The sequence below is a fragment of the Mauremys reevesii genome, linkage group 13 (assembly GCF_016161935.1).
Source record: "Mauremys reevesii isolate NIE-2019 linkage group 13, ASM1616193v1, whole genome shotgun sequence".
NCBI lineage: Eukaryota > Metazoa > Chordata > Testudines > Geoemydidae > Mauremys > Mauremys reevesii.
Genome location: NC_052635.1, coordinates 38907879 through 38935830, shown reverse-complemented (window position 1 = coordinate 38935830; position 27952 = coordinate 38907879). Strand labels below are relative to the sequence as shown.

At 44.2% G+C, this 27952-nt stretch overlaps 1 protein-coding gene across 2 annotated transcripts; it reads right to left on the bottom strand.

The window, feature by feature from the left end:
• Positions 1-36: 36 nt before the first annotated feature.
• Positions 37-22361, bottom strand: NPEPL1 (aminopeptidase like 1). Of its 2 annotated transcripts, none has more exons than XM_039499395.1 (12): positions 22161-22361; positions 19263-19448; positions 17153-17323; positions 13832-13921; positions 12910-12991; positions 12621-12763; positions 11519-11596; positions 7465-7565; positions 5316-5439; positions 3125-3301; positions 1532-1642; positions 37-306 (listed from the first exon to the last, which is right to left on the bottom strand). In XM_039499395.1, the coding sequence occupies exons 1-12, from the start codon at positions 22308-22310 to the stop codon at positions 148-150; spliced, it is 1572 nt and encodes a 523-aa protein (XP_039355329.1). In that variant the 5' UTR covers positions 22311-22361; the 3' UTR covers positions 37-147. The 2 variants fall into 2 exon arrangements, with proteins under 2 accessions (XP_039355329.1, XP_039355330.1); XM_039499396.1 differs by lacking the exon at positions 22161-22361 and adding an exon at positions 21286-21348.
• Positions 22362-27952: the final 5591 nt, after the last annotated feature.

Below are 27952 nucleotides of genomic sequence, written 5' to 3'. Positions count from 1 at the left end.
CAGAAATAAGCAATCAATCTCATCACGACAGTAAAAAAAAAAAAAAAAAAAAGGCAGTTTCCCCACGTGTGGTATTTTCTTTGCTTCAGAACGGATCGGTGCAAAGTGAGGTAATATAGGCGCCCCGTTGGTAAGGGCTGGGGAACATTAAACAAGGCGCCGCCTTTTAGAATCTCTCTCCATCTCCTCATCTGGAGAGTCTCCATTGCATCCCAGAGGGGACACCATGTTCAGCAGAGGATCTTCAGATGCACGGCCAAACAGGGACAGCAACAAAGCCACTCCATAACCAGTAGCTCTTTCGCCCTAGAAAAATGGTTACACTTCAGATTTTAATATCACTTGGGTGTTGCACTCATCCTCACTCTTTTCCAAGCAGGATGTAATTGGCACATCCAAGCAGAGAGCTTACCCCGTGAGTCTGCGCACATTCTTGAGGTGGCATTTTCCAAAGTGCCTATGGGAGTGAGATGTCCAACTCCCTTAGCTGCTTTGGAAAATCCCACCTTTTATGCCGCCTTTGGCGGAAGAACTCTGAAGAAGCTGGCAGCGTGCTCGCAGGCAGGCATTACTGACAGATCCTGCTGGAAAAAGTGCTAAATAAGCAGGCACCACACACAAAGGAGAAAAATGGAGAATCCACACTAATACTTTAAGATATGCAGATGTCTAGAAACATGCACACTACTAATGCAGAAATCCCAGTCTGCTCTGTAATAATACAAATGAACATAGCACAACATCCTTTACAATGATTTTTAACATCAAAGCAAGAACGTATTCTATGAAACTGATCTACAGATGAGTTGGAAGTAGTACATGGTTACTCTGTGGGTTAAGTTACGGCTGATACTTGTGAGTGGGGGAAGTTTGCACTTTACTGTAGTTTAGTAGGAGGCAGAGTGCAATTGATTTGCAACAGAGAGAGACTGACAATGACTGTGTTGTATTTATCCTAACCCCTCTCACAGCAGAGAATCCACAATTCAATACCAGAGAGGAAAATCCAGCTCCACAATTTTGTTTTGTTTTTTAAAAAGCAAAGCATCTAGTTGGTTAGCAAGAAAAGAATGTGTGCGCAAATATCTGCTGAGGCACTGGGAGAGCAGACAGAGCCCCACAGAAATTTGACAGGCAGCCCAGACAAGCCAATCGGGAAGAGACACAACAAAGCAAATGCTGTACAACCACCATGAAAGGATATTGGGCTAAATCAATTATCCCCATGGCACGTTTTATGTACTCAGTTCTTAACTCTGTAGAAGGCCCTTAGCTGGGTTAGGAATGCGCATGTTGCTGCAAATCAGAAATTAGACTAAGTAACATTTAGAGATTTTTTTTTTTAAATAAAAAACCCAAAATAAGTTACCAGAATAAAGCAGGTATCTTTCTAAAATCTAGATCTCTTTGTACAGTCATTACTTCCTACAAGAAAGCTTTTCTGTCTAATTCGCCCACCCCACATCAGAGAGCTCTGCAAAAAGAGCAAGCAGGAAAGGTGACAATTCACACGACAAATGAACACACTCACCGCATGGACAGGTGCTGCAATGTCTATATGGACCCAGACACCAGACCAATCGAAACCAATGTGAGAAGCGATAAAGAGCCCGGCACAGGAGCTCGGAGTATTGTCTCTGTCCTGGAGAAACGGTAAAAAGTTTGATTGTGTGAGATAATTTGTCTTTAAAAATATTGACAGGTTTCAGAGTAGCAGCCGTGTTAGTCTGTATCCGCAAAAAGAACAGGAGTACTTGTGGCACCTTAGAGACTAACAAATTTATTTCAGCATGAGCTTTCGTGAGCTTCAGCTCACTTCTTCGGATGCATAGAATGGAACACACAGACATGAGATATTTCATGTTCTCTGTATATATAAATATCTCATGTCTGTGTGTTCCATTCTATGCATCCGAAGAAGTGAGCTGTAGCTCACAAAAGCTCATGCTGAAATAAATTTGTTAGTCTCTAAGGTGCCACAAGTACTCCTGTTCTTTTTAAAAAAAATATTGTTTGTCTAAAAATAACTCGTAAAAATTTCTTTACGTTACCCAGCATTTTAGAAGAGGGGTTCACAACCTTTTTCTTTCTAAGGCCCCCCATCAAGCTATAAAAATTCCACAGCCCACCTGCGCCACAACAACTTTTTTCCTGCACATAAAAGGCAGGGCCAACATTAGGGGGTAGCAAGCAGGGCAATTGCTCAGGACCCATTGCCACAGAGGGCCCCGTGAAGCTAAGTTGCTCAGGCTTCGACTTCAGCCCCGGGTGGCAGGGCTTGGAGCCAGCCCCAGGCAGTGGGGCTTTGGCTTTCTATCCTGGGTCCCAGCAAGTCTAATGCCTATCTTGCTTGGCGGGCCCGCTGAAACCTGCTCATGGCCCCCCAGTGGGCCCCCGACTCCTGGTTGAGAACCACGGTTTTAGAAGACAATGTACAAATCCATCGCTCATAAGGCCAGCCAGTTCTCAGGTATGCAAGAGTGAGCTAATGCCTGCTGCTCCTTTTTGGAGTTACCTCCCCACTCAGCTGTGTTTTCTCCTTACCTCCATCCCCCTTACTAACCAGAACCACTGTACTTTCACTGGGACAGAAGGGGTGGGTTACACAGCCATGATGCATGTGGCCGTTCAGAAGTCAATGCAGAATCCTCCATCACACCAATTCCAACCCCAAAACCACTTTGGCACTTGTTTAGCTTAGATATACCAAGCTCAACAGCTGAAGTCACCACAGCCAGACCTGAGGCCAGGCCTTGCCCCCTTTGTCAAAAACAGAGTCATGGCCACCCAGAGGATTCAGGGGGCCTGGGGCAAAGCAATTTTGGGGCCCCTTCCATAAAAAAAAGTTGCAATACTATAGAATACTATATTCTTGTGGGGGCCCCTGCAGGGCCTGGGGCAAATTGCCCCACTTGCCCCCCCCCCGGGGGGGCAACAACAGAGTTGTTTGCAAGTGTCAATGGCAGGCAGGTTTCTAAAAGCTTTTATCAACTACCCAGACATCATCTTTGTATCTTCTAGCCCCTCCTACAACTGGTGCATTATGCAGAACATGCACCGGGAGTCTGGCCTGAACAATTCTGATTAAATAAGGGAATTAAAGAAAAAAAGGAAAAAAACCTACTGCCACAGAGTTCTTCATATCAGCTACAGCAGAGGTAAATTCACTAAAATGGAGCTCAGGACAATACACAAGAGGATGGACCAGGTCTCCGCAGTTCCTGCCAGCGATAACACAGGCCTTCTCCCAATCTTCATTATTGGTGAGGACAGCAGCATGGTATTTCCCTGTGGCAATTCCCTAGTGAGGGATAAGACACAACCGGGTAGGATTAATATGAGTTTAGTCCCAAACTCTTTAGCGGACGTGCTGGATAGAACCATTTTCTTCCCCCTACTTGGCGCTAGCAGTTGCCTGCCACGTAACATGGCTATCAATGACATGCCCACTGAGAAAACATATCTGAAAACTAAAGAAAAAGACTGAGGTGTTATAAATAAACAGAGGGGTTCTGGGCATCATCAAAACATTTTACATTTCTGAAAAGAAATCCATTTCACAGTGAAATATTCCACCTTCATCTGGGCTAACACAATGGCAGACACACAAACATTTCCCTGGGGTTTCATAGCCAACAAACGATATGGCTGTATGACTGCACGCCCGTGTTTGTTGGTCAGGCAATGAATTATAAATAAGATAGCTCACATGCACAGACAACCCACCTAGCATTTTGTGTCAACCACAGATAACATGGACATTGTGAATGCGGGATCCTTCATTGGAAAGGTCATTTCACCCTAGATCTGGATTTGACCCGAGACCTAGAAGCCGTATGTTGTTAGTGTTTTCCAGACAGGTACCATAGGGCAGACTGGCAGACACAAGGCAGGTTTTCAATAGGACACCGTTACACTGGCATGCACAATCCCTGATGTATGCAAAAAGCATGCTTCCAGGAACGACCCAATTTTTAAATGAAGACTAATTCTAACCCCAGACATCCAGGCCAGATCTCATCACAGGAACTACTGCCTGTCCACACCATCTTCTATAAAAATGTTATAGTTGTTTGCAAAAGTGGTATTTCAATGTCCGTTTTTACTCTTTTACTAATATTATAGACTGTGTGTAACATACACCCTACATTATATAACATACCTTGTAAATCAAGCCTTTGCCAAATAATTAACTGCAGACACCGGGCCGGATACTCAGCTGGTGGAAATCAGCATAGCTCCACTAACTTCAAAGGAACTAGTGTGATTTACATCAGTTAAAGGTCTGGCCCACTAATCTTTATCTCCTATAGAACTTCCAGCTCTTGCAACTGCTAAAAAATATCCAGCTCTAGTTACATCATCAGATAAAAGTGCTAGGCCAAGCACAGAGTTCTCTTACCCGTCCTTGCGATGATGATAAAGCCTAACAACATTTCACTCCTTCATACAACACACGTCTTGTGCCTAAGCAAAGGGGATGAGTCCAATCTGCTAGGCTGAATTTAGAAACACCCATATGTTCACCATTATTGATGGTTATTACCTCCAGCTTGGTAAACCCCCCCAGGGACTTCAATGGGAACAGGATCAGACCATGAAAACTGAAAACAGCATCTTAAACACTGGTTCAAGTTTTCTCAAGGAGAAATTGATAAAACTGTCAACTTTTGAATAACACTGGAGAATTTACGAGTTTCATTTGTGTCTGAATAAATTCCATTTTTTACTCAATTATGTATAAGATATAAAAGCCCATAAGGTACACAAACCATGTCTGACTAATGTAGTTATAAATATAACACGCTGGCAAAGTGTGCTGTATTCCCCTGTTGGCTGGTTCATGTAGAGCAGGGCAGGGCCGGGCCGGTTTGTTTACCCGCTGCGTCGGCAGGTTCAGCCGATCACGGCTCCCACTGGCCGCGGTTCACCGCTCCAGGCCAATGGGGGAATGTGAGAAGTGGTGCGGGACAAGGGATGTGCTGGCCGCCACCTCCCACAGCCCCCATTGGCCTGGAGTGGCGAACCGTGGCCAGTGGGAGCCGCGATCCCTGCTGACGCGGCAGGTAAACAAACCGGCCCGGCCCGCCAGGGTAAGCACGCGTGCCAAAGGTTGCCGATCTCTGATGTAGAGGATAACAGTCTATTACTGCTGCTAGCTAACAGAGTTACTTTTCCAGCTCCAGTTGTAGAGACCTGTGGTTTGTAGCTGAAGGAGCAGCATGCTGTCGCCACAGACAACCTACAGTGGTGGCATGGGGTCGTTACAATAAAAAGCTGTCCTCCAGCAACGCAGAGGCTTTGCAAACAAGTACCTGAGCTCCGGTGAGAGTGGCCATGTCAAGAATGATATCAGCGCCGAGATCCTTGCACGCGTACGCTACTCCATCAGCCAACACCAGCCTGCCCTCTGCATCAGTATTGTTGATTTCCACAGTTCTAGGAAGAAGACATGTTATTTAATGCAACAAGGTTTCAGGTTGGGAATTACGTATGCAAAGAGATCCTGCTTAGCAGCTCTAAGATCCAACACTGCTGCAAAGCGAAAAATAAAAATAAAATGCATTTACTTATTTGAAGCAAGGGACCCTTTCCTTTAAAGTTCCAAAACAGCGCGTACCTGAGCGTCTAGTGCTGGCTTTATCATAGATCCTACAGTCTGCAGGGCAGGGACCAGCTTTTTAATGGGTTTGTAAAGTCTCTCGCACAATGGGGCTGGGATTTCTAGGCACTACTGCAATATAAATAAGAATATATATGAACAGCAACAGCTACCTATCGTCAACTTAGAGCCCTAAACGCTCAGGCAATGCTAACCTATTACTGGAACTGGGACTCTACAAAGCGAGGATGAAAATGGACATAATCTGATGCTGTTCTGCTCAGATGGGAATCAGATTAGAACGATATCTTACAATGTGCTAGCAAGAAGAAAGCATCCACTTCTAAACACACAGAAAACTTACAACTACAGATATGTGAAATAGCGGCATCAGGATTTGAGGGGGAAAAAATGAAATTAGAGGTTTTTGCATTTTGGTTTGTACTCAGAAAAATTGTCATTTTTCAGGGAACCTGTAAAACTTTGAGGGTCCCCTCCCTGCCCCCCAGCTGCATCTCAAAAAAAAAAAAAAAAAAGTTAACTCTTGTGTGAAAATGTTCTTGTTTTCAGTCAAAATGGGGAGATTTCATGCAAACAGCTCCAAACTTTCAGCCAAGGACACAGGTTGTGATGTTCTATTTCATACTTTTAGGGCAGTCGCTTTCCCAATGTCATTTCCGTGACTGCTCTTCAAAGAAAAGGGTGATTTTTGCTCTCCCATCCAATGCTAAAAAGTAAGCAGTGAATTAGAGTAGCTGATCCTTTATACAGATCCTTTAATGACCCAGAACAGTTGTCTGGGAATCAGGTAAGAATCCTTTATTATCCGAGCCCGTTTCAGGACTTAATGAGCAGATTTTCAAGATACCGATGAAGATTTTGTGGCAAAGATTTGTCAAAAGACCTGGTTTCATTTTTTCACATTTTGAAATTTCAAAAGGAAAAACGAGGACGAAAATTTTTGTCATTTTCCATCCCCATCCTATCTTTCAACCAGCTCTAGTTGACAATAGAGATGTAACATGAGATTTTTACAGCAATATATTGCGTAAAATAAACAACTTATAACCATCTTTTGTTTCAGAGTAGCAGCCGTGTTAGTCTGTATCTGCAAAAAAAACAGGAGTACTTGTGGCACCTTAAAGACTAACAAATTTATTTAAGCATGAGCTTTCGTGAGCTACAGCTCACTTCTTCGGATGCATAGAATGGAACACACAGACAGGGGATATTTATACATACAGAGAACATGAAAAGGTGGAAGTATGCATACCAACAGGCAGAGTCTAATCAATTGAGATGAGCTATCGTTAGCAGGAGGAAAAAAACTTTTTGAAGTGATAATTAAGATGGCCCATAGAAGGTGTGAGGAGAACTTAACATAGGGAAATAGATTCAATTGGTGTAATGACCCAACCATTCCCAGTCTTTGTTTAACCCACAGTTAATAGTATCTAGTTTGCATATTAATTCAAGTTCAGCAGTTTCTTTTGTTTCTTTATCTTCTCCAATTTAAAATTTGCTGCAGATGTTAATATTGTTTGATTTATTCTCAGTTACTTGGCTAAGGTATCACGGACTTCCTTTGGCATGGTGTCTATCGCTGGGAAATGTATCAATGATATGAGGGTTTATTATTTGTACTGCGGTAGCATCTCAAGCCTAGTGATGGCTCGGCACCCTAGCAGTTGTACAAACACAGGACGACAACAATAAAAGGTCCTTGTCCCTCTAAGAGCTTACAATATAAGAAAATAGATTCTACAGCTATACGTTTTGTTCACTTGAACTGGAGCCATTTAAATAAAGTGGAGAGACAAAGCACTACTAAATAGGTCTATGGAAGGGACGGACAATCTTACTTTCCTGAGTAAAGGACATGGATGTCATCAGGTCTTGTTGCATTAGGCCCAACAGAATTTTCAGCCAAGCAAAAAACAGCATGAAGATTGTCTTTAAAGCCCTGTAACAATAAGAGAGATGCAATTCAACATAATGTACACAGTAGATTACTGGGACGGAAATTAATGAGGGATTCTGGCTTTTAGATACGATTATTACCATGAAATGCATTTATCACATGCAAAATCTGCAACAAGTGGCTTCTAGTCTGGAGCTGATATCAAGATATGTAAACTCATTGGGGCAGGGACTATCTTTTTGTTCTGTGTTTGTACAGGGCCTAGCACAATGGAGTCCTGATCCATGACTGGGGCTCCCAGGTGCTTTGATAATACAAATAATAATAAAAAAAGACAGCATAGAGATTCACTGACTATAGCTTCTGAGTTTTCAGTGGATAATATGGAACCTAACAAAAAGAAAGCGGCACAGGCTGAGAAGAAAGCATGTGTACGTGTGTGTTAGGGTGGGGAACTAAAGCTTTTGCCAGCTGCTTAAATCACTGAATTCAGCCTCTTTCACTCTCTGGCACATAAGAGTCTAGTCTCCATGGGTCTCATATATTTTGTTCTCATTTCTGTTGTCAGGTTCAGTGGGCGGCGCTGGTGGGCTACGATATACAGGAGGTCACACTAGATGATGGAGTGGTCTCTTCTGGCCTTAAAGTCTGTGACATCAGAATTAAAAAGTGTCTCTGTTCAAGATGTCTGCATCAACAGAGCTGGTTGAAACTTTGTGAAATTTGATTATTTGATAAAAATAATCTAGAAGTTTTTGTAAATTATTTTTGCTCTTTTTGACCAGCTCGAATAGGGTCAATCCAAAGCCTATTGACGCTGACAGGTGTCTTCTAACTGACTTCAGTGGGCTCTGGATCAGGCCCCTACTAAGTACAAGCTCCTTATACAAAAACAACAGTGGTGCAGATTTTCAGAAATGTGCTACTGCACATGTTCAACCTCAATACAGCCCTAAAAGCATGCTCAAAACACAGCGACTAGGGACATCTGGGACAATACTTCTAGCTACTTCAACATCTCTAGCCACAAATAAAAGATTCAGACAATAAATCCTTTCAACATGACAATTATAAAGACTTGTGACAGCATGTTACAAAGTAGTTCATGATGAATGGGCTTTTATTTTCCAATGCTTGTGTTTTCTATTACTTCTATTTTAGTCTCGAAAGATGCCTTGGGGGCTTTTGATAAATTGCTCCCATCCCTATCACGTCCGGCAATCTCAGGGAAAAGCCTGTAGTAGTTATGAAGAAGGTTAGATACAATAACAGTTGAGCTACAGCCATTTGTGAACTGTAAGCCTCCTAAAGAGGAACCCTAAAAGAATAACTGCCAGGCCATGTGGACCCCAATTGGATTGAACCAGATGCCAGGAGAGATCTGATGGAAAGTTGTTTCTCCAGACAACAAGCCGAGTGACCTTATGCCTATTATCTGTCCATTGTCCTGCAGGGCCTACTTATAATTAGCAATCTCACCGTAGAGGACAGGCCAATGCCTCCTGACTTTCTGAAATTCCACTATGGAGACTTCATTTGGAAGATGACTGGCAGTCCTAGAGTATGGTATCCACACGTGTGTCAATGCATCATTTCCCATCCCACACTGGTCTACTGCAGGATTTCTCACACCTGATCGTCCATAAGAGACGAGATACTAGTCTATCCAGTCCACGAGTCTGATCCAATACAGCATTTCCTAGGGTTCCCCCACTTCTAATGGTACCATAAGGTGTCTCACAACGAAAAAGAATTATCACTCTGTGGTCTCCTATTTTGCTGTGAGCTACACGGCGTGCTCTTAGAAGCTGGCAAATAATTTGTATTTTCCCTTCCCTCTTTTTCTCTCTTTCTGATTAAGTCCCACTCTGTTTTTTTCTGGTTTATAACCAGTTTATATTTGTATTTTGTTTGATGACATTTTAAAATATATCACTGTTTTCATGTGTACAACATGCCGAGTGCCCTGAGATTGGGGGGGGGGGCTCTTTTTGGGGGGGGAGGAGGAAAGCGTGGCAGCTGTGTCTTAATAAATCTGCTTTGATCCCCTTTCACAATTTTCAACAGCAGCAGCTGCTTTTAAAAGAAGCAAACTCTTGGTTGTGTCAGAGGTCAGTTTCACTAGGGATCTTTTGATAAGCTTCACCTGCTAGAGAAGCCAGGACTTGCTGAGCCAGCTCATGGTCTTAAGTCCAAAGGGCTAACCCAAGAGTTGGATTGGCTCTTTGTACTTTGTAAATTAAAGCCAACAACCATTCCTATAAACGGACAGCAGCAGGGAACCATCAAATAACCTCGCACACAAGAGCTGGGGTACTTTACAAGTAAAGGGATACAAAAGACACAGTGCCAACCACACACTGTGCCAACCACTGTGCCCTCCTGGGCAAAGTTGATCTGCATGACAAAAAGCTTTTCTATTCATGTTCCATAAAAGGAATTCCACCAAGCGGGGGTATATTTACTCCTCTAAATAGGAAATGCAGCTAAACTAATGCTTAGAAAGGTGGACATTCCATCCCATCCCATTATCAAATGTCCCCTGACAGATAATTGAATCCTGTTAGTTTCTCTTGCAGGTTCTATGCGTTGCTTTTAAAATACCTTAAACCAGTAACAACAATGAATACTCCTCTACTGTCCAAATTACAACTTTGAGATAGCTTCTTTTTGGACTTATCTGCCTGGCATTTATTCTAGAGATTTTAAAACTAAGCAATAGGATCCTGTGTTTACAAATACGTAGGCCCGGATTTTCTCAGAAATGCAACAGCCTCTGCAGGCTTAATTTGCCCAGACTAATTTTACTGCCATATTGCACAGTCATAGTAATAGTGTGTGAAAATGACCAGTCATTTACATGTACATTTATCATGACTGTGAGCAATAACTGCACACAATTAGGTGCACATGCACTTGTAAAACTTTGGTGCACAATCGTTGAGGGATAATTAGTATAAAATGAAGTCAAGTTGTCATGTTGACTGCATACATGGCTTTTGTAGTCCCACCGGCGTGCTGTGAAAATTCTGCCGTGTCCTTTGGCATTGTGTGTGTGTGACTTAAATTATTTGAGGCATGAGAGTTACAGAGCTAGCAGCTTCGCTTAAGCTGCTCCTTGCAAATTTGCTTCCAACTGCAAGACTGTGCAGACAACTATGAGGTTTATAGTCCTTCAACAACAAACACTCCTGTTATAGCCAAGAACATAGCTAAGGTCATAATAAACTGCTGGGAAATGGAAGTTTGGCATCTGACCATCTCCTGGACAGATCTTCTCTCAGACTTGTATGTTAATCCACAGCAGCAAATGTTCTTTGAAGCCTGGATATTTCTTGGAGGCAATGGTTGCTCCATCAGCAAGACTTACAGTGATTGGATTTATGGTGAAAGCTGAATCCCTCTGGCAGCGTTCACACTAGGTTTATTATTATTATTCAGAATGGTTCCCAACATTTCAAGGTTTGGCTTTATGCTGGTCTCCTTCTACCTTCTGTCCACAGGAGCAAACCAAAAGCCAGCTCCTTGCAAGACCATAAACTGTCGATGGGGAAAGATAAGCCTGTTTTCCCAGTGTTCATACCTTATCTACCGGTTTGCTGACAATAAAGAAAACACTCAATGCCCTCACCTGAGGCAGAATGGATGTGACCCAAGAACTAGCATCAATGAAATTCTCAGGATATGAGCATACTTGGCTCTTACACATATAGGCTATGGTTTGGGAAAGTGATTTCCCGACTCGGGGCCCTAGTGCTTTACAAACATTCATTCCCAAAACCCCAGTGATGTATGTAAAAGAGCAACCTCCCGATTTCACAGAGAGACAGGCACTGATGTGTAGCAGTTGTCCCAGGCCACTCACAGTTAGAACTCTGAAGCTCCTTGGCCCCAGTCCAGGGAACACAGGACTAGACAAGACTGCATCTTCTTGGCAGTACGTGAACTTGGGCACGAATTCTGATCTAAGTGATGTTGACTAAGATTTCACTTACTTGCTTTACCGTGGCTTTGAAGGCACCCAAAACAGCAGCCGCTCCACCACAGTCACGTTTCATGCCAGGCATAGTGGTCTATTTAAAACAGAAATAGGTAGGTGTGTGTGTGCGTGCATTCAAAAATGTACGGGAGAGTCTCAGTTTTATTCCCTGTTAAAACTAGAATCTCTGATGCAACCTTAACCCTCAAAGCTTTTGCTTTGCACCTTAACATTTTAAGACAGAACATGTATAAATGCTATTGCTAACCCACTGAAAATGAACAGCTTGCACTTTTTTGCTACACAAGGGAAGCTTTCACAACAAGATCTGCATACTGGACAAGCCAATTTTATGTTAAATACAGACAATTCTCCAGACATTGTTTCTGTCTGGCTCTTACTGGATCCTGTTTTAAAGCTGAAAATATTAAACTTCTGTTGCTATTTCAACATATAAAGTCAACAGGCTGCAGTGTCCTCTAAGGGACTGACAACACGAGTTAAAGTCGATGGGTCTCTTTCCATTGACATGGAGGGGTTTAGGATCATGCTTTAGGTTCAGGAAAGAAGGCCCTTCAATTCTGGCTTTCTTCTAACGCCACAAGCTACTGCAGGAGGAAAACAGCAGCAATTTAACTGCTTTGCCACACGTTCCCAGAACCTTATTTGCCACTTTCACCCTTATAGCTTGTTTACAGATGTGCATCCATGAAGGATCTCAAGTATAAGTGTTTAACTCAAAGAAAACCATCTCATTTTCCATGGACATTTCCGACATAAATTATCCCCTTCGACTTTATCACAAGCAAAGACGGAAGCAGGACACTGGGTATGTCTACACTGCAATCAGAGCTGTGACTGCAGCACACGTCGACAGACCTGAGCTAGCTTTGACCCAGCTAGCACAAACAATAGTCGTTAAGCTATGGGCTATCTGTTCCTGCCCTGGATTCTGGGTATGTAGTGGAGACATGCGGCGGAACGTGCTGCTGTAGCTTAACTGCTCGTCGTTTGACATAGCTAGAAGAAAGCTAGTTCGAATACATCTACATGTGCTGACTGAAGTCTAGACATTCCCCCAGCCACCTAGTCTAGCTACAGATACAGCATTTACATACCTTTCCCTTAATGCTGAGGCCTCCGGTGTCATACACAATACCTTTCCCAACCCACGCAATGGTTTGTGTAGCACCATCCGGGGTGTGACTGAGTACTGCTAGGGCAGGTGGATGCACAGCTGCTTTGCCAACTCCATAGATACCTGGAAAAGAAAGATTGAAAAACCTGAGTTGTTAAGGAACTGTGTGTGGGGGGAGGGGATTTGTATAAACAACAAAAGTCATAACGAAGTGGGCACTATTCTGAAGTAAACGGAAGATGAAAGACTGAGCTTTCAGCAAGACATACCTCCAAATCCCTTCTCATTCAGCTCCTCATCACGAATAATGGTTGGAACAATCCCAAGATCCTTGCCAACTTTTTTGATTTCCTTTAAGGTGATCATAAAAAAATATATAAATAAAATTAAAGAATGATAATTAGCCAATGTTGATTAGAATGCGCATGTGTCTTTCCAAAGCTCAAGATGCCCACCCACACATCCACTGCGTGCAAAGCCACAAAGCGTTCAAGATCTTGGACCTGATGCTGACCTCCTGATAGTGTCGTTCTTTTGACTTCAGTGGAGATACCACTGATTTATGACAGCGTGAGGGCTGACTCTGGCCTTTAAGTTCTGACAGAGAGAGGAGCTTTTAAAGAGGAAGGCCAGCTAGCCTCCACAGAAGGCACTTTCCTGTATCAGACCATGATGAAACAGGGAAGGAAAGTTCATGCTCTCAAAAACTTTGCATAATACTAAAATAATTTGCACATATGGCTCCTTTCACCCCATGGCCCCAGAAACACTCCACAGTGATAACTGAATAGCATTCCCTTTTCATGGATGGGGAACAAGTGGCTAAGGGACTCGTTTCCAAAAGGGGGCAGCACCCTAGAACCAGTGGGAACTGTGAGCATCCAGTACCTCTGAAATATCAGCCTTAAGTGACCTGTCCAAAAATCATGGAGCAAGCCAGTGGCACAGTCAGAAAGAGAATCCAGCTCTCCGGACTCGTGTTCTGTTTAACTGGGCTTCCCTCAAACTCACAGTGCTCTTGAGCTGCGAAAGAGTCAGATGCTACTGACAAGCCTGTAACAGCTTCTTGGGGATGCCTGCCATCATTCACGCTGCACAAGACTTCGCTAAGAGATGCCAGCATTAATTCTAGACCATGACATTCAGGACAGACTTCCAATAAGCAACCCTGTTGCAAGGCGTATCACCAACCTCCAGGAAGCTGTTAGTGTTCATCTCATTGCATGGGGTGTCCACAATGCGAGCAGCCAGCCTCACTCCTTCTGTAGCACTTGCCAAACACTGGAAATAAAAGAAATGGAAGGCACAGACATTTGAGAGTTGGCGGATTAATTGCACAACACTGCACAGAAATTGGGTTCAACGTAAAGGCACAAGACACACATTCTCTGATTCTCAACTGCAACAGATTCTTGTTCAAGTCCAACACTGCTGCAATGCCTATTCTTCAGCTCCAATTAATTAGCTGTGCCTTAAGGAAACCGAATTCCTTTTCAGCGTGAATTGACAGCACAACGTAACAGTCCTTTTCACTGTCCTACTGAACAATCACACAGTGCAATGTCAAGTTATGAATGCAATGGAGAGGGCATGAAACTGATTCATATAAGGAAGTATCAGAGGGGTAGCCGTGTTAGTCTGGTTCTGTAAAAGCAGCAAAGAATCCTGTGGCACCTTATAGACTAACAGATGTTTTGCAGCATGAGCTTTCGTGGGTGAATGCCCACTTCGTCGGATGCAAGAGTGGAAATTTCCAGGGGCAGGTAAATATAAGCAAGCAAGAAGCAAGCTAGAGATAACGAGGTTAGATCAGTCAGGGAGGATGAGGCCCTGTTCTAGCAGTTGAGGTGTGAAAACCAAGGGAGGAGAAACTGGTTAGCCAGTTGGGGGGGCATGAGAAGCCACTGGTAGCAGCGTTGCCTTCAGAGTTGGGCGTCTGGCCAGCAGCTACTGCTCTTTGGCCTCCAGGTCTGAAGGCAGTGTTGCAGCAGCAGTACGGGTGGCATGGTGTGGTATTGCTATATACTTAAATGGCTCCTTTTGAATCAGTACCTTACTGGTTTTGATATTTAGTGAGTTGCAAGTGGATTTTTTTTTTTTTTTATCAGTACTGGTTAGCCAGTTTCTCCTCCCTTGGTTTTCACACCTCAACTGCTAGAACAGGGCCTCATCCTCCCTGACTGATCTAACCTCGTTATCTCTAGCTTGCTTCTTGCTTGCTTATATTTACCTGCCCCTGGAAATTTCCACTCTTGCATCCGACGAAGTGGGCATTCACCCACGAAAGCTCATGCTGCAAAACGTCTGTTAGTCTATAAGGTGCCACAGGATTCTTTGCTGCTCATATAAGGAAGGGCTCCCATAAACAGTGGGCTGCTTATGCTGGAAGCCTGTGGAAATGATATAGTCCTTTGGAGGGGAGGCTGTTGAGCTGATTAACTCTGGAGGCTTCAATGCTGAAGTTTACTATTGCAATACATTCTACATGGGCCTCCATCTTAAACTAGCCCAGACAAGGAAGATGGTGCAGAATAGAGCAGCCTGCCTGGTGAGTGGTGTATCCAAAAAGAAGCATGTGACATCAGGGCTCTGGGGTCTGCACGAGCCATCTCATATTTTCTGGGTTGAATTTATGGAGTGAAATCCTAGCCTCACTGAAGCCAATGAGAATTTTTTCACTGAATTCAGTTGGGGAAAGGGTGTCAGGATTTCACTCTAGAGCCGTGGTTCTCCAACTTATGTGATCACACCCCTTTCTTTGTGTCTGCAGAAGTTTACGACCCCTCGCCACCCAAGTACATATACTGATAAAAAAAATCCACTTGCAACTCACTAAATATCAAAACCAGTAAGGTACTGATTCAAACAGAGCCATTTAAGTATATAGCAATACCACACCATGCCATCCGTACTGCTGCTGCAACACTGCCTTCAGACCTGGAGGCCAGAGAGCAGTAGCTGCTGGCCAGACGCCCAACGCTGAAGGCAACACTGCTACCAGTAGCTTCTCATGCCCCCCCACCCCCCGAATATATTCTGCGCTTCCACAGGGAGGAGGCCATACCCCAGTTTGAGAACCTGGAGTCTAGGGGTTGATTTTGAGCCATAAAGCCTTAAGTGGCTTGGGCTCTGCCTCCATGATGGGGTCCATTTGCAGTACTCATAGGATAATACTTAGTCCTGCCAAGAGTGCAGGGCACTGGACTAGATGACCCCTCGAGATCCCTTCCTGTCTTATGATTCTATGACTTTCTCGTCCGCTGTTACGCGTCTGCTCGAGATTGTACTATACTGTCCTAACAAAGATGCTTAGAGCTTGGGAAAGCCACTTTAAAAAAGAAATCAACACAACTATATCTTGCCCTTAGCCAATCTCTGAATACTTCCCTGCCACCCTCACAAAAACTGATTAGCTGGGCTGGCATCATTTTGTGTTGTGTAGCTAATCCAGCTCGCTAGCCAGGGCAGAAGCAAAGGCATAAAGTAGAAAAATTTGTAACTGCTCTTCTGACAGGGACAAGCGTCAGCTCAGTGACACTAGTCAACCTAGGCCTCTTCAGCTCCATCACAGCCAAAAAACATGGTTGAGGGGTTCCTGCAACTAATCAAGTGATATGCTAAGTTCATGCTGTATAATACAGACTTGCAGCTCAGCTCTGACTGATTACTCGCCAAGTGCAGAGGTTCTCAAATTGGGGGTCGTGATCTCTCAGGGGGTCACAAGGTTGGGGGGTCGCGAGCTGTCAGCCTCCACCCTCAACCACACTTTGCCTCCAGCATTTATAATAGTGTGAAATACAAAAGAAGTGTTTTCAATTCATAAAGGGGGGGAGGGGGGGGCGCATTCATACATTTGCTGTGTGAAAGGGATCACCAGTACAAACATTTGAGAAACACTGCCCTAGCGTCTCATCTCTGGCTACAAGGTTTCACTAGGAGAATAAAACACTGAGGTGATGTAATGTCACATATAAATATCACAGGCCATATTCTGGCCCCAGAACATTCAGTTACCGGTGACTTCAACGAGAGATGCATATATGTAACCAATGGTAGAATTCAGCCTCATAAAAGCAGGATAAACTTACTGTAACTTCCTTTGGCTGGAAACATATGCACATGCCTGATTCAATGCAATATTAGGCCATACATTAACATCTATTAATTGCACTTAAGACAAATATTATAGAAATGACGTGTCTGTGTGATGTGTTTGTACAGTTCTCCGAGGACACAGGAGTCTGACCCCTGATTGAGATCTTTAAAAACAGGTACCTTTGCAAAAATATCTTCAGCATTACCAATTCTGAATGCTATAAAGTTATATTCACATAAGTGGTAATAAAACTGAGTTGATCTGTGACCATTTCTTATCTTGGGTGCAGTAGATACTCAACATTCATTAGCTACTGACTGGTAATTCATATCAGTGTAACAGGTTCTGAAAGAAAACTGGGCTGGATATACAAGGAGCAATGTGACAGCTAACAGAGGGAAAAATCTGTAACTTACGTTAAGTGTGGCCACTTCTATGGGCCCATTGTTCTGTCCAACCAGGAAAAACTCCACAATTACAGTTTTCTTCTCTGTGCGCCTAGCTGCACTGGACCGGTGGGTGAACAGTGGGAATGCCCTGGCTAGCGCACAAGCTGAGGCAAAGACTTCAGAGCGCTCACATACCATCTGAAATACCAGCAGGAAGACAAATGGGTCACAAAGTGTTAGAAGGGGATGAAACTGGATTATGGGGGCTGTTATCCTTGATAAGAGTGCCAGGGACAGAAAAGAGAAGGAGCTCAGGCCTGGCCTATACACAGACTTTAAATTGGTTAAACTATTTCAGTTAGGGAGTGATTTTTTCCCCTGCAATAGTTATACTGGTATAACCCCTTGTGTGGACACAGTTATACCGGGGTAAAGGGGCCTTAGACCAGAATAGCTTCTTCCACTTCCCATACGGGGATAAACTCTACTGCAGGACCCTGTAGCACTTTTATCCAGGTGCAAGTCTGTCCACACTGGGGTGTGTGTACTAATTTAATTACACTGATATAGTCAAAGCGTTTCAACTTTGGTGTATAGTCAAGGCCTAGGAAGCATGGGAATTGCCCGTCTATATTCCAAGCCCATTAACAGGGAAATTACTACTATGGGAAAGGCTAACTATTAACTTCGGGCACCTGATACATGCAGTAGATTCTTGACGTTTACAACAGGAATGAGAAATGGAAAAGTGTTTTAGAGAAACGTTACCAGTGTTAACTCAGAAGGAACAGACTTAGATCAACTGGCCTCCCAACTAATTTTTCATGTGATGAGTGTTGTAGATAGCCTAACAGTTTATTTAGAGAAATGTTTCATTACTGACATAACCTGAAAGTCACCATTCAAACCGGTCTTGTCAAATTAAAAAGTCTCTCCAGTTGCAGCAGTTTAAATAAATCCTTATCTAGACTAGGATTTAAGGTGTGATATTAGCAGGTGCTCGCTAACACGTTTTCAGAGTCTAGTGTAGACAAGGCACATTGCTTCTAATATGTCCTAAACTGGTTGTGTAGCATGTATTAAAGGCAGGAGGCTGCTTCTACATTATACTTTTAAAACACGCTTGCTAGTATGTGTTAATGTCACACCTTAGATCTCGTCTAGACAAGGCATCTATTGCTGCAAACCCTTTGTTTGGGCTCTTATTCCAGATGAAGGGGGCATTACATCAATCTGGCTTAAATCTGTTTAAAAAAAAACAATAAAAACAATTCTTAAAGTGATTTAGTTAAACTGGTGTTCACCTTGTGCCCAGACTAGCTCTTCCACTTAGTCCTTGGCTATGCTGGAAAGTTGTACCACATTATGGGTATGTCTACACTGCAGCTGGGAGCATGCCAACAGCAGAGCAGCATGCGAACAACAGGTCCCGGGAATCCATGCGGGTTTGTACTCAGGTGGCTAGCCTGAACCATTCCCCTTGCTACCCCCAGATATGCTGCTTTTTGGTGCATTAGCTAGAGCAGAGCTACTGTGTCTATCTACCTGCACAGGGAAACACCTTCCCAGCTGCAGTGTAGACAAACCCTGTGATTATACCAGTACAGTTATACCTATGCAACCGACCCCCCTAGCATAGACACAGTCATATTGCTATAAAGAGCTATATACAGTATAGCTAGCCCAACATGGAAAAGGGAATAAGCTACACCTCTACCCTGATATAACGCGACTCAATAAAACACGAATTTGGATATAACGCGGTAAAGCAGCGCTCCGGGGGGACAGGCCTGCGCACTCCGGCAGTTCAAAGCAAGTTCAATATAACACGGTTTCACCTATAACGCGGTAAGATTTTTTGGCTCCTGAGGACAGCGTTATATCGGGGTAGAGGTGTATATCAGTATAAATCTTCTTTATGGTGGTATAATTGTGTCCACACTAGGGCTTTTATTGCTTTAACTGTTTTGGTAAAAACAAAAACAAAAAAATCCCCATCCCTCTCTAACTGAAATAATTATACTGATAAAACTTTCAACTATAGACAAAGGCCTTATTCTACAGATCAGACTTCCCTGAGTATAAGAAAATGCTTAACTTGGCTTTTTAACAAAGGTACTTTTGAATTGTCACTTACCACAATACATCTGTTGATGCCTCCTGGAAGACAGTTTCGAACAAGGCGGGTGATGAAGTGAGCTGCAGATGGGCTATTGTGTCTGCTAACCCTGGAAGGTAAAGCAGCTACGGTGGCATAGTTCAAGTAGAGGGGACAGTTGTCGGTGGGATTCGGATTCAGAGTGCTTAATGCAGCCTGCCATATCTGAGAGGAGGAGGAAGGGAATGAAATTAAAAGCAAAGAACAGTACAACACTTTTCTGTCAGTCTCACTCTTGGTATTTCTGATGGATTCCGCAACTGTAATATTTAGGTGCGGAAAGTGTAGAATGATGCACCTGAGTTTAAATACAGTATCCGCTAGTATCCACACGGAGACAACTTTTTTTATGATGTCTTTATACACACAACTTAAATATGGGGAACTTATTGATTAATCAGGAAAATACATACTTCCATAGGCAGTGCAAGTTATGTTTGATACTGCATTAAACATGGAAACAGGCCATTTTATGTAATAGGTATTCAAAGCCTTTTTAATTAAAACTGTTTTAATAGTGATAAAAAGCTGGTTTGATTTATTAGCATAGAATATACAGCCGTTTCACATGGCCATTTAATTAAAAAAGGAGATGAGAGCCAATTGTTCTTCACTAGAGACACACAGTCCAATCAAGAACTGCCACACATCTCGCAAGCTAAAAACCAGAATGCAAAAATATTTGTGGTTGTCCTGTAATTTTTAAAAAGTCATTAGGCGCATCAAAATAAAAACAGATCTACACATTCCATCCAAACAGCTGGGAGAGAGGGAAAAACAACAACATGATACATTTCACCCTTTTCTGAAAATCCAATTTAGGTCTCAAGCTTGCCATTTGGCATGCAAGAATGTATATTTCAGTAATTACATTAATTACAATATCCTCACCTGGCATTGCTAGAACACCTGTGACCTCAAAGAAACATAAAGCACTTTACACCCATCAAAGCAGAGGGAAGGTAAGATCAGTTCTACATTTTAAGTTGCAACAGTCCCCTCGTTGAGCACATGGCAAATCCCACAGATCTTCCAGAACAGCAACAGGCTCCTGCCAGAAGTTGCTATCTTAACTGCTGTGCCTGGAAGCCCTACCGGACCTCTCCCCACTGGGAAAAAGACCTGCCAAGTATCTTTCAGCTGGGAGGGGGGATTCCTTTGGGGAGGAGCCATTTTAAGGTTCATTTATAGCAGGGGTTCTCAAACTGGGGGTCAGGACCCACAGGGAGTTGCGAGGTTATTACATGGGGGGGGTCGCAAGCTGTCAGCCTCCACCCCAAACCCTGCTTCGTATCCAGCATTTATAATGGTGTTAAATAGATAAAAAGGCGTTTTGAATTCATAAGGGAACCGCACTCAGAAACTTGCTATGTGAAAGGGGTCACCAATACAAAAGTTTAAGAACCACTGATTTAAAGCATCGTTCATTGAGAGGCAAAGGATTTTGCTTTGTGGGTTTCAAGGAGACATTTAAAATCTCATTTCACTTGAGAAGGCCCGGCTAAGCCCTCCTTCCCCATGACACTCTGCCCCCAGCCCCAATCCCCTGAACTGGGGCTCCCCTCACAGGGATGCAACCACCCCATGGTTTGAGGCAGAGCTCTGAGGCCCCCTTCACCAGAAACTGCTCTGCTAGAACAGGCAATCAGAGCTAGTCGCTTCCAGTCACAGCAACTGTATTTCTGCTCAGAAAACACATGAAGGTGCAGGGTCAAACACCCTGTGATTTGCTGACTTCCCCTGTGATTTCCCATTCAGTCCCCACCCTGCAGTAGCAGGCTCAACCAGCTGCAGAGCTAGGAGATTAGAGCTGAGTGCAACCCACCCAGCCTGGAAGAGGAAGGATGCTCTGGTGAGGCCCAGGCACAGAGGTATTAAGTAGGTGTTTAATCTCCAGGGATTTTAGCCCAGGGGGGATTAAACACCCCCCCAAAGGGGGACTATGCACCCTGCACCCCCAGGACACCCAAGACAAACCCCACTCCAGGAGGAAATCACGCACCTTCAGCCCTCCAGAGTCTCCTCCACACACATGCAGGGGCCCAATCATGCACCTGGCAGCCAGGTGGGATGAGTGACCCAGGGGAAGGAGCAGGGGAAAAAAACCTCTGTCTTGACCCTAAAGAAGCCCAATGTGTAGAGTGGGGGTGTGGAGAGGCACTGACTCAAATCTTTGTGATGGAAACCACTTGAAGCCAGCCCGGGGCTGCGGCAGCACCGCCAGTCCCAGCACGTATGGCCCTGGGGAGCTGGGGGAGGACATACACCCTGAGGCCCTGCAGAAAAGGGGCCCTAGAGAGGAGCGGGAACGTGCACCCGGGGAGCCTGCATTCACCCCGGAGCCCCGCCCGGGGCGGGGGGGGAGGAGATCGTGCACCCCGCAGCCCCGCCCGGGGAAGGGGGGGAGGAGATCATGCATCCCGCAGCCCCGCCCGGGGCAGGGGGGGGAGGAGATCATGCACCCCGCAGCCCCGCCCGGGGCGGGGAGGAGGAGATCATGCACCCCGCAGCCCCGCCCGGGACAGGAGGGGAGGAGGAGATCATGCACCCCGCAGCCCCGCCCGGGGCAGGGGGGGGGAGGAGATCATGCACCCCGCAGCCCCGCCCGGGGCAGGGGGGGGAGATGATCATGCACCCCGCAGCCCCGCCCGGGGCAGGGGGGGGAGGAGATCATGCACCCCGCAGCCCCGGGGGGAAGTCGGGGTGGGGATGGCGCACCCCGCAGCCCCGCCCGGGGGGGGGGGAGGAGATCATGCACCCCGCAGCCCCGGGGCTGGGGAGCACCGTGCACCCCGCCGGTCGGGGGAGGGGCTCGCGAGGGATACCGAGCCGCAGTCAGCGAGCTGCGGGGGAATCGTGGCCCCGGCCCGGCCTCACCTCCTCGCTGACCCGCGGCTGCAGCTTGCCCCGCAGCTGGGCCCAGGGCAGGCGATGCAGGTTGTGCAGCTGGCCCAGCACGAGCAGCGGGCGGCTCTGCGGATCCGCCTCCCCGGCGCTGGCCTGGAACTCCAGCTGCACGTTCGCCATCTTCCCGCCCGCAGCCCCGGCCCTGCCCGGCCGCCTCCCCGCGCAGCGCCGCCGCGGGCGCCCCGTGCGGCCGCGCCGGGCACAGCCGGCTCCGCGGGGGCACGTCCCTCCCGGGCATGCTGGCTCGCAGCGAGCTCAGCAGTTCGCAACACCCTCGCCGTGCGGGGGGGAACGGAGGCGACTGGTTGGGAATACATAAAATCACCCCCCCCCACACACACACTTTTTTGGTTGGTTGAAAAATTCTGAAATTTAAACTGGCAAAGCCTTGCCTGGGATGATTTAGTTGGGGTTGGTCCTGCTTTGAGGGTTGGACTAGTTCAGTGGTCCCCAACCTTTTTCGTCTGACAAGCCACTGGCGGCGGATGAGCATCCGCCGACAAGCGGCAACATCAATAGGCGTCGCCGCCTAAATGCCACCAACAAGCAGCAGCATCACCGAAATACCGCCCAAAATCGGCGGCATTTCAGCGGCGACGCCTCTGGATGACGCAGTTTGTCGGTGGCATTTCGGCGGATGCTCGTCCGCCGGCCAGTATGCGGGCGCACTTAGACGCCCCGCAGACACCACACTGGGGACCCCTGGACTAGATACCTCCCGAGGTTCCTTCCAACCCGGATATTCTATGAAATGTTTCGAGCTGCCCCTAGGCCAAGCAACAGGCAGCAGCTCAGGATTTCAACTCCACCTGTGTACGCGAGAGGATGAGGAGAGAGGGAGACTATCGCGCTGGGATGGGTTTGGAAAGCAAGAGAAATGTGTGAGCCGCAGCTGGCTGGGGAGTGCTTGAGCTTTTGCACCCTTTGATGACAGGGTTAAAAAGGGGCCTTTCTCTGGCAAGAGAGGATCACAGGTCAAGAAGGGGAAACGCTGTGGATGGTTTGACCATAAAGACAAACATCTATGACAGCCTGTGACCACAACCAGTGATCAGTTGGAACATTTGGGCTAAGGGCAGCTGGTGGCTCTAAGAACACCCAGCCCAGAGGGTAGCTTGGGTGGGGGGGGGGTCTGAGAGTGGATAGGATGCTGCCCAGGAACTGGGGCGCTTTGCTAGTAGGACCTAGGCCAGTTTAGTAAGTGAAGATAGAGTGATGGGGGAAGAAGAAAAACACATCTATAGTGTAGCTTCAAGGAAGAGAGGAATCATTTAGAGAGGCAGAAGGATAACAAGATGGAAGCTAATATAAAGGAACATTTGGGCTAAATACACATTAAAATATTTCAGAGTAAAACCAGATTGTGGACTAGTTTCCTAAAGGAAGTGGGAAAGTTTCATTGCTTGGGATATTCAAGTACAGGCTTGATAAAGCAATAGGAAACATGGCGTAACAGACGATGGCCTACATCTGGGGGCTTCAGCTTTTCTATAGGGGGAGGGGATCTCCCACCTCTTGAGCTGGGACACCCTTCCAATGCTATCTTAAGGGCAGAGTGGTCCTGGTTGTGGCCCCAGGCTGAGAAATCCTGAGCTATTTGATCTAACATGTTTGTGCATTTAATATAACTTTCAATAAATATACTAAGATTTTTTTAATGGTTTACTTATACATTACAAACAGTTCACAGAGTGAAATGGAAGAAAATAAACTGTACATGGTTGTTCAAAACATGAGATCCCTTGTGTTACACTCCACAGATTAAGGTGGTAATTCATATTTTGGGGAAATGAATGGAAGTTATTAGCATTGATTCCAGCTACCATCCACCTACCATTAAAAATAGGCACCCTTTATAAAATGAAGAGCTCAAGTTACACATTCTTGATGAGTTTTTTTGATATCTTCTAACTGATGGAAACTGTAAACAGACTAAATGTTAATTTCATAGGCGACTAATTCTTAAATCTAAATGGAAAGCTGAATTTTCTTCTTTGCAGTCACAAAACCATAACTATTAGACCTAAATTATATTTATAAAGGAGCATGCCAAAAACCAGAGGAAATGGCCAAACTGTGCTCTAAATTACAGCATGTGGATTTACTAATAAGAAACAATGTTTTCCAAACTCCACTTTTAGTAGCAAACTAAAATAGGTTTAAACCAAACATATTGGGGTATATTTTCATTTCTGCATGTTTGGTCAGCCGGAGATAGACACGATAATCTACAAATGGGTGGAGGGTCTATATATCTAAGAGGGAGTGGATTTATTTATGGTGGCAAAGCAGAATGTAAGTGCAAGTAAAGAGAAGACATTTAAAAAGGAAAAATTTAGGCTGAATACCAGGAAAAACTTCCTTATGGTCAGGTCTTATTAGGCCATGGGCCAGCTTCCCAAAAGGAAGTGGTGAAAGCCAGCTAGCCTAGATACAGAAAGTATATTGTAGAGAACAATCCTGCATTGCTAGGGAATGGACAGGATGACCTAATACACAGGTTCCATCTTTGGTGATATTACTGAGCCAGAGAACATACTCCACTAGGGATTCAATTCTATTCCAATACATATGGACAAACTACGGTGGGAGATAGGAGAAATAGGAATAAACAGCTGTATTTTGGATTTAGACATTAAAACAATTTACAATTGGAAAAGTACATTAGGTCATCTAATCCAAATCCCAGAATGTTAACATGCTCAGTAGGTAAGATTTGGAATGGGTAAAAAGAACGGATACTTAAGGCTCAATCCTATCTTCATTGAAATCAATGGCAAAGCTCACGTTGACTTTAATGGTGCCGAATCAGGGTCTTAATCAAGGCACTGGACTTGCTGAGAGTCTAATCTCTTTCTGAAGCCTTGTCTATGCTGTGAAAATTTCTTAAATTCCCCTCCCACCCCCCATTGGTTGCACTGGTGTTAAAAATGGTGAGAGCCCTAGCATAGACAACTAAATTCCATGGCCACAGCTATTTTTAACCTTGTGCTGGTTCAACAGTGTTTATGGAATCAAGCAACTGCTAAGGACTTAAATGATTACTTACAATTCAACACAGAAATCTGTACTGGGTTCCTTATTTTTAAGTGTGTTTATTTTATAAATCCAAGTTTTGATCAATTTTATCTGGGGACAGGCACTATTTGGAGATCTAAATTAAGAAAACATTTTGAGGAATGTGAAAAACATTCTTGGAGTTTAGGAAAATTACTATGCAAAGTAAGAAAAGTTATGTCCCATGTTTACCCATTTGTCTGGAAAAAGGGGTGCTGAGCAGAAAAAGCCCTGACAATCCCTTAAGCAAGCACTGCTACTTGTCCCAATCGGTAAGACAACGTTGTCTTACAATGAAACCATTAGGCATAAACAAGAGATCTCAAGTTTGCAAACTCCTTTGGAATGTACATATTTTACATTTAGTCTAGCTCAAAAACTAGGCTGTTAAACCCAAATTATGTTGTCAAATCATTTGCTTTTTCTTCCTCTTCCCCAAAATACAAATGTAATTTCTTCTAATTACAAGTGGATAAATTACAATATACAAAATCCCAGAAGCTTTCCTCAACCACTTCATAAAGCTCTATTTTGACAGAGTGTAACTTTTCATTTTGATGCCTCATACACTAACAAAGATACACTCTAAGGATCAGTTTGCCTTAATACCGCTTTGCAGATTACACAGAACATGAGGGTTTTCTTGGTAGATAAAAGTCTTTTAAAGTTTTCTTTAGCAAAATCAAAATTCTAACTGTTTGTCACCTCTTGTTCTTAATGTACTGTGCATGGCTGTACTGAAAGCCAGGTTTGTAAAGGTTAAGCAAAGCAGATGAAAATTAAAGTTTCATAACAAAGTGCATACAGCAAGTATCCAACATTTCAGTATGTTATATCTTACATTAAAAAGCTCCAGTGAATACTAAATCATTAGTCATCATTCCACTGCTAGTTAGGCCTGGAGGCCTACAAGTGGTGTTAATGCTTACACTGTGTGTTTTAAGGAGAACCATTACACATTTTCAGTTTTTAGAGAGGGGTCAAAGTGGCACCTAATATCCTATTGATATTAGCTTACAAGACGTCGTAGTTTTCAAACATTTAATGAAGTTTGATTCTAGTAAGTTTGAGTTACACTTACAGGTAGATTTGGTCATTTTTGTAAGCTTGTTTCTATTTTAGTGGAGAATTTTAATATAAAAGTCAACAGCCTGGCCAAGGAGACCTGTAGGCCAGGGATGTATTCAGGACAGGTAAGGAGAGCCACGCATTCTTGGAGAACACGTTCTTGCAATTTTTATTCTGCTGGCTCTTGCAGGTGTCTACTTTCTCAACTCAATAGCTTTCCACATCAAGGACTGAATCCTAACATGTTCTCCTACTCTGGCCTTTGTGCCCACAGCAGATTCTGAACATATTCTGGGGCTCCACTACAGACAGGGAGGTGTCTCGAGACCAGGAAGAAGTGCACACCCCAAGAGCCATCAAATACATTGCACTGGCTTTCTCCGCAGCATGCAAGGGAGGTCAGGAGGAGGTCAAAGGCGTGGCCAATAGGTTGATGAGATTATGCTGATCCAATGGCCCAAATCCTCAATGTAGGTGTAGCAGCTGCTGATACCGCTCACGGACTGTTGTGGCCGTACAGATGCTCCACAGCCTAGGTCAGAAGGGTAATACCATCCGTTTTTAACCCCAGGGAGATTAAAGCCAGATTACTCCAGCCTTGCATAAACGACAATGGTTTGGCCCTGAATAAGTATCTAGGACGAATTATAATGGAATTCAGACATTTGGAATGATATAGGAAATAAAATCCTATCAAAGATCCTCTCTCTCAGATAAACACAGTATCACTAAAAATCAGCTTCAGCAATTTCTAGCTCATGAATTATGCTAGACAGTGCATCTGAGCTTAAACTTGTCATTTGCACTGTATATAAAATGTGCACCTCTATTTAAAATGTTTACATTTGCTAAATATTTTCTATCAGTTTAGCACGGTTAGGCCATCCCTTCCATTTCAGCAATACTTATAGATGAATGCTGTTCCTTTCCTAATTTTGGCTACGTGAAGTGTTCATGCTACATGAGATTTAGCATTAGTTAAAAAGAGCACTAATTTTCCGGGATCTTCTATGTCATTACTGCTTCCATTAAATTTGACAGACTACAAACACAAAATTACATTGATGTTTCTTAAACAAAACTAAGTGCTTAATTGTTTTATTTTAGTATAAATATGTAAGAAAAATGAGTAACAATTAACCAATTAGTTTGGAAGTGTTGTTGTTTTATTATGTCTTTAAATTAATCAGCTAGGATAAAACAACAAAAGCACTGGTCAAGACAGAAATAAATAACATCTTAGAGTGAAAGTTGCAAATACAGTCAATTAAATTAAAGCAAAGTTTACTGCTTCGCACCATAGGATGCAGACAGCAGTAACACACTTAGGAGACAGTAGTTTTAGTCACAATCATCAAAAAGATCTATGCCAACACTGGGGAGCTAACACACCAGCTACAAAACTAAAGAATTTTATTCTACCTTTTACAAATTGTGTGCGTGTGAATTTAGTGCTGGTGAAAAGTCTACATTGGTAGTTTCTGGAGACCAAATTCCTCTTTACCCAGAAAGCAAATCCTGGGAGTAGAAGCAGTGCATGGATTCCCACACTGTCCCAAATTTCAAGGCCAGAGGATAGTCCAGTCTCATTGGCCTATCAGTTAAGGTTTGCAAAGTGTGCCAATTAGTGCCAGTTT

Coding starts and splice junctions, on each gene's coding strand:
- NPEPL1 (XM_039499395.1), bottom strand. CDS start 22,310: ATGGCGAACGTGCAGCTGGAGTTCCAGGCCAGCGCCGGGGAGGCGGAT. Junction 17,324..19,262: donor GCATCAACAGATGTATTGTG/GTAAGTGACAAT, acceptor CTGGTATTTCAG/ATGGTATGTGAGCGCTCTGA. Junction 3,302..5,315: donor CCACTCTCACCGGAGCTCAG/GTACTTGTTTGC, acceptor ATCCCTCACTAG/GGAATTGCCACAGGGAAATA.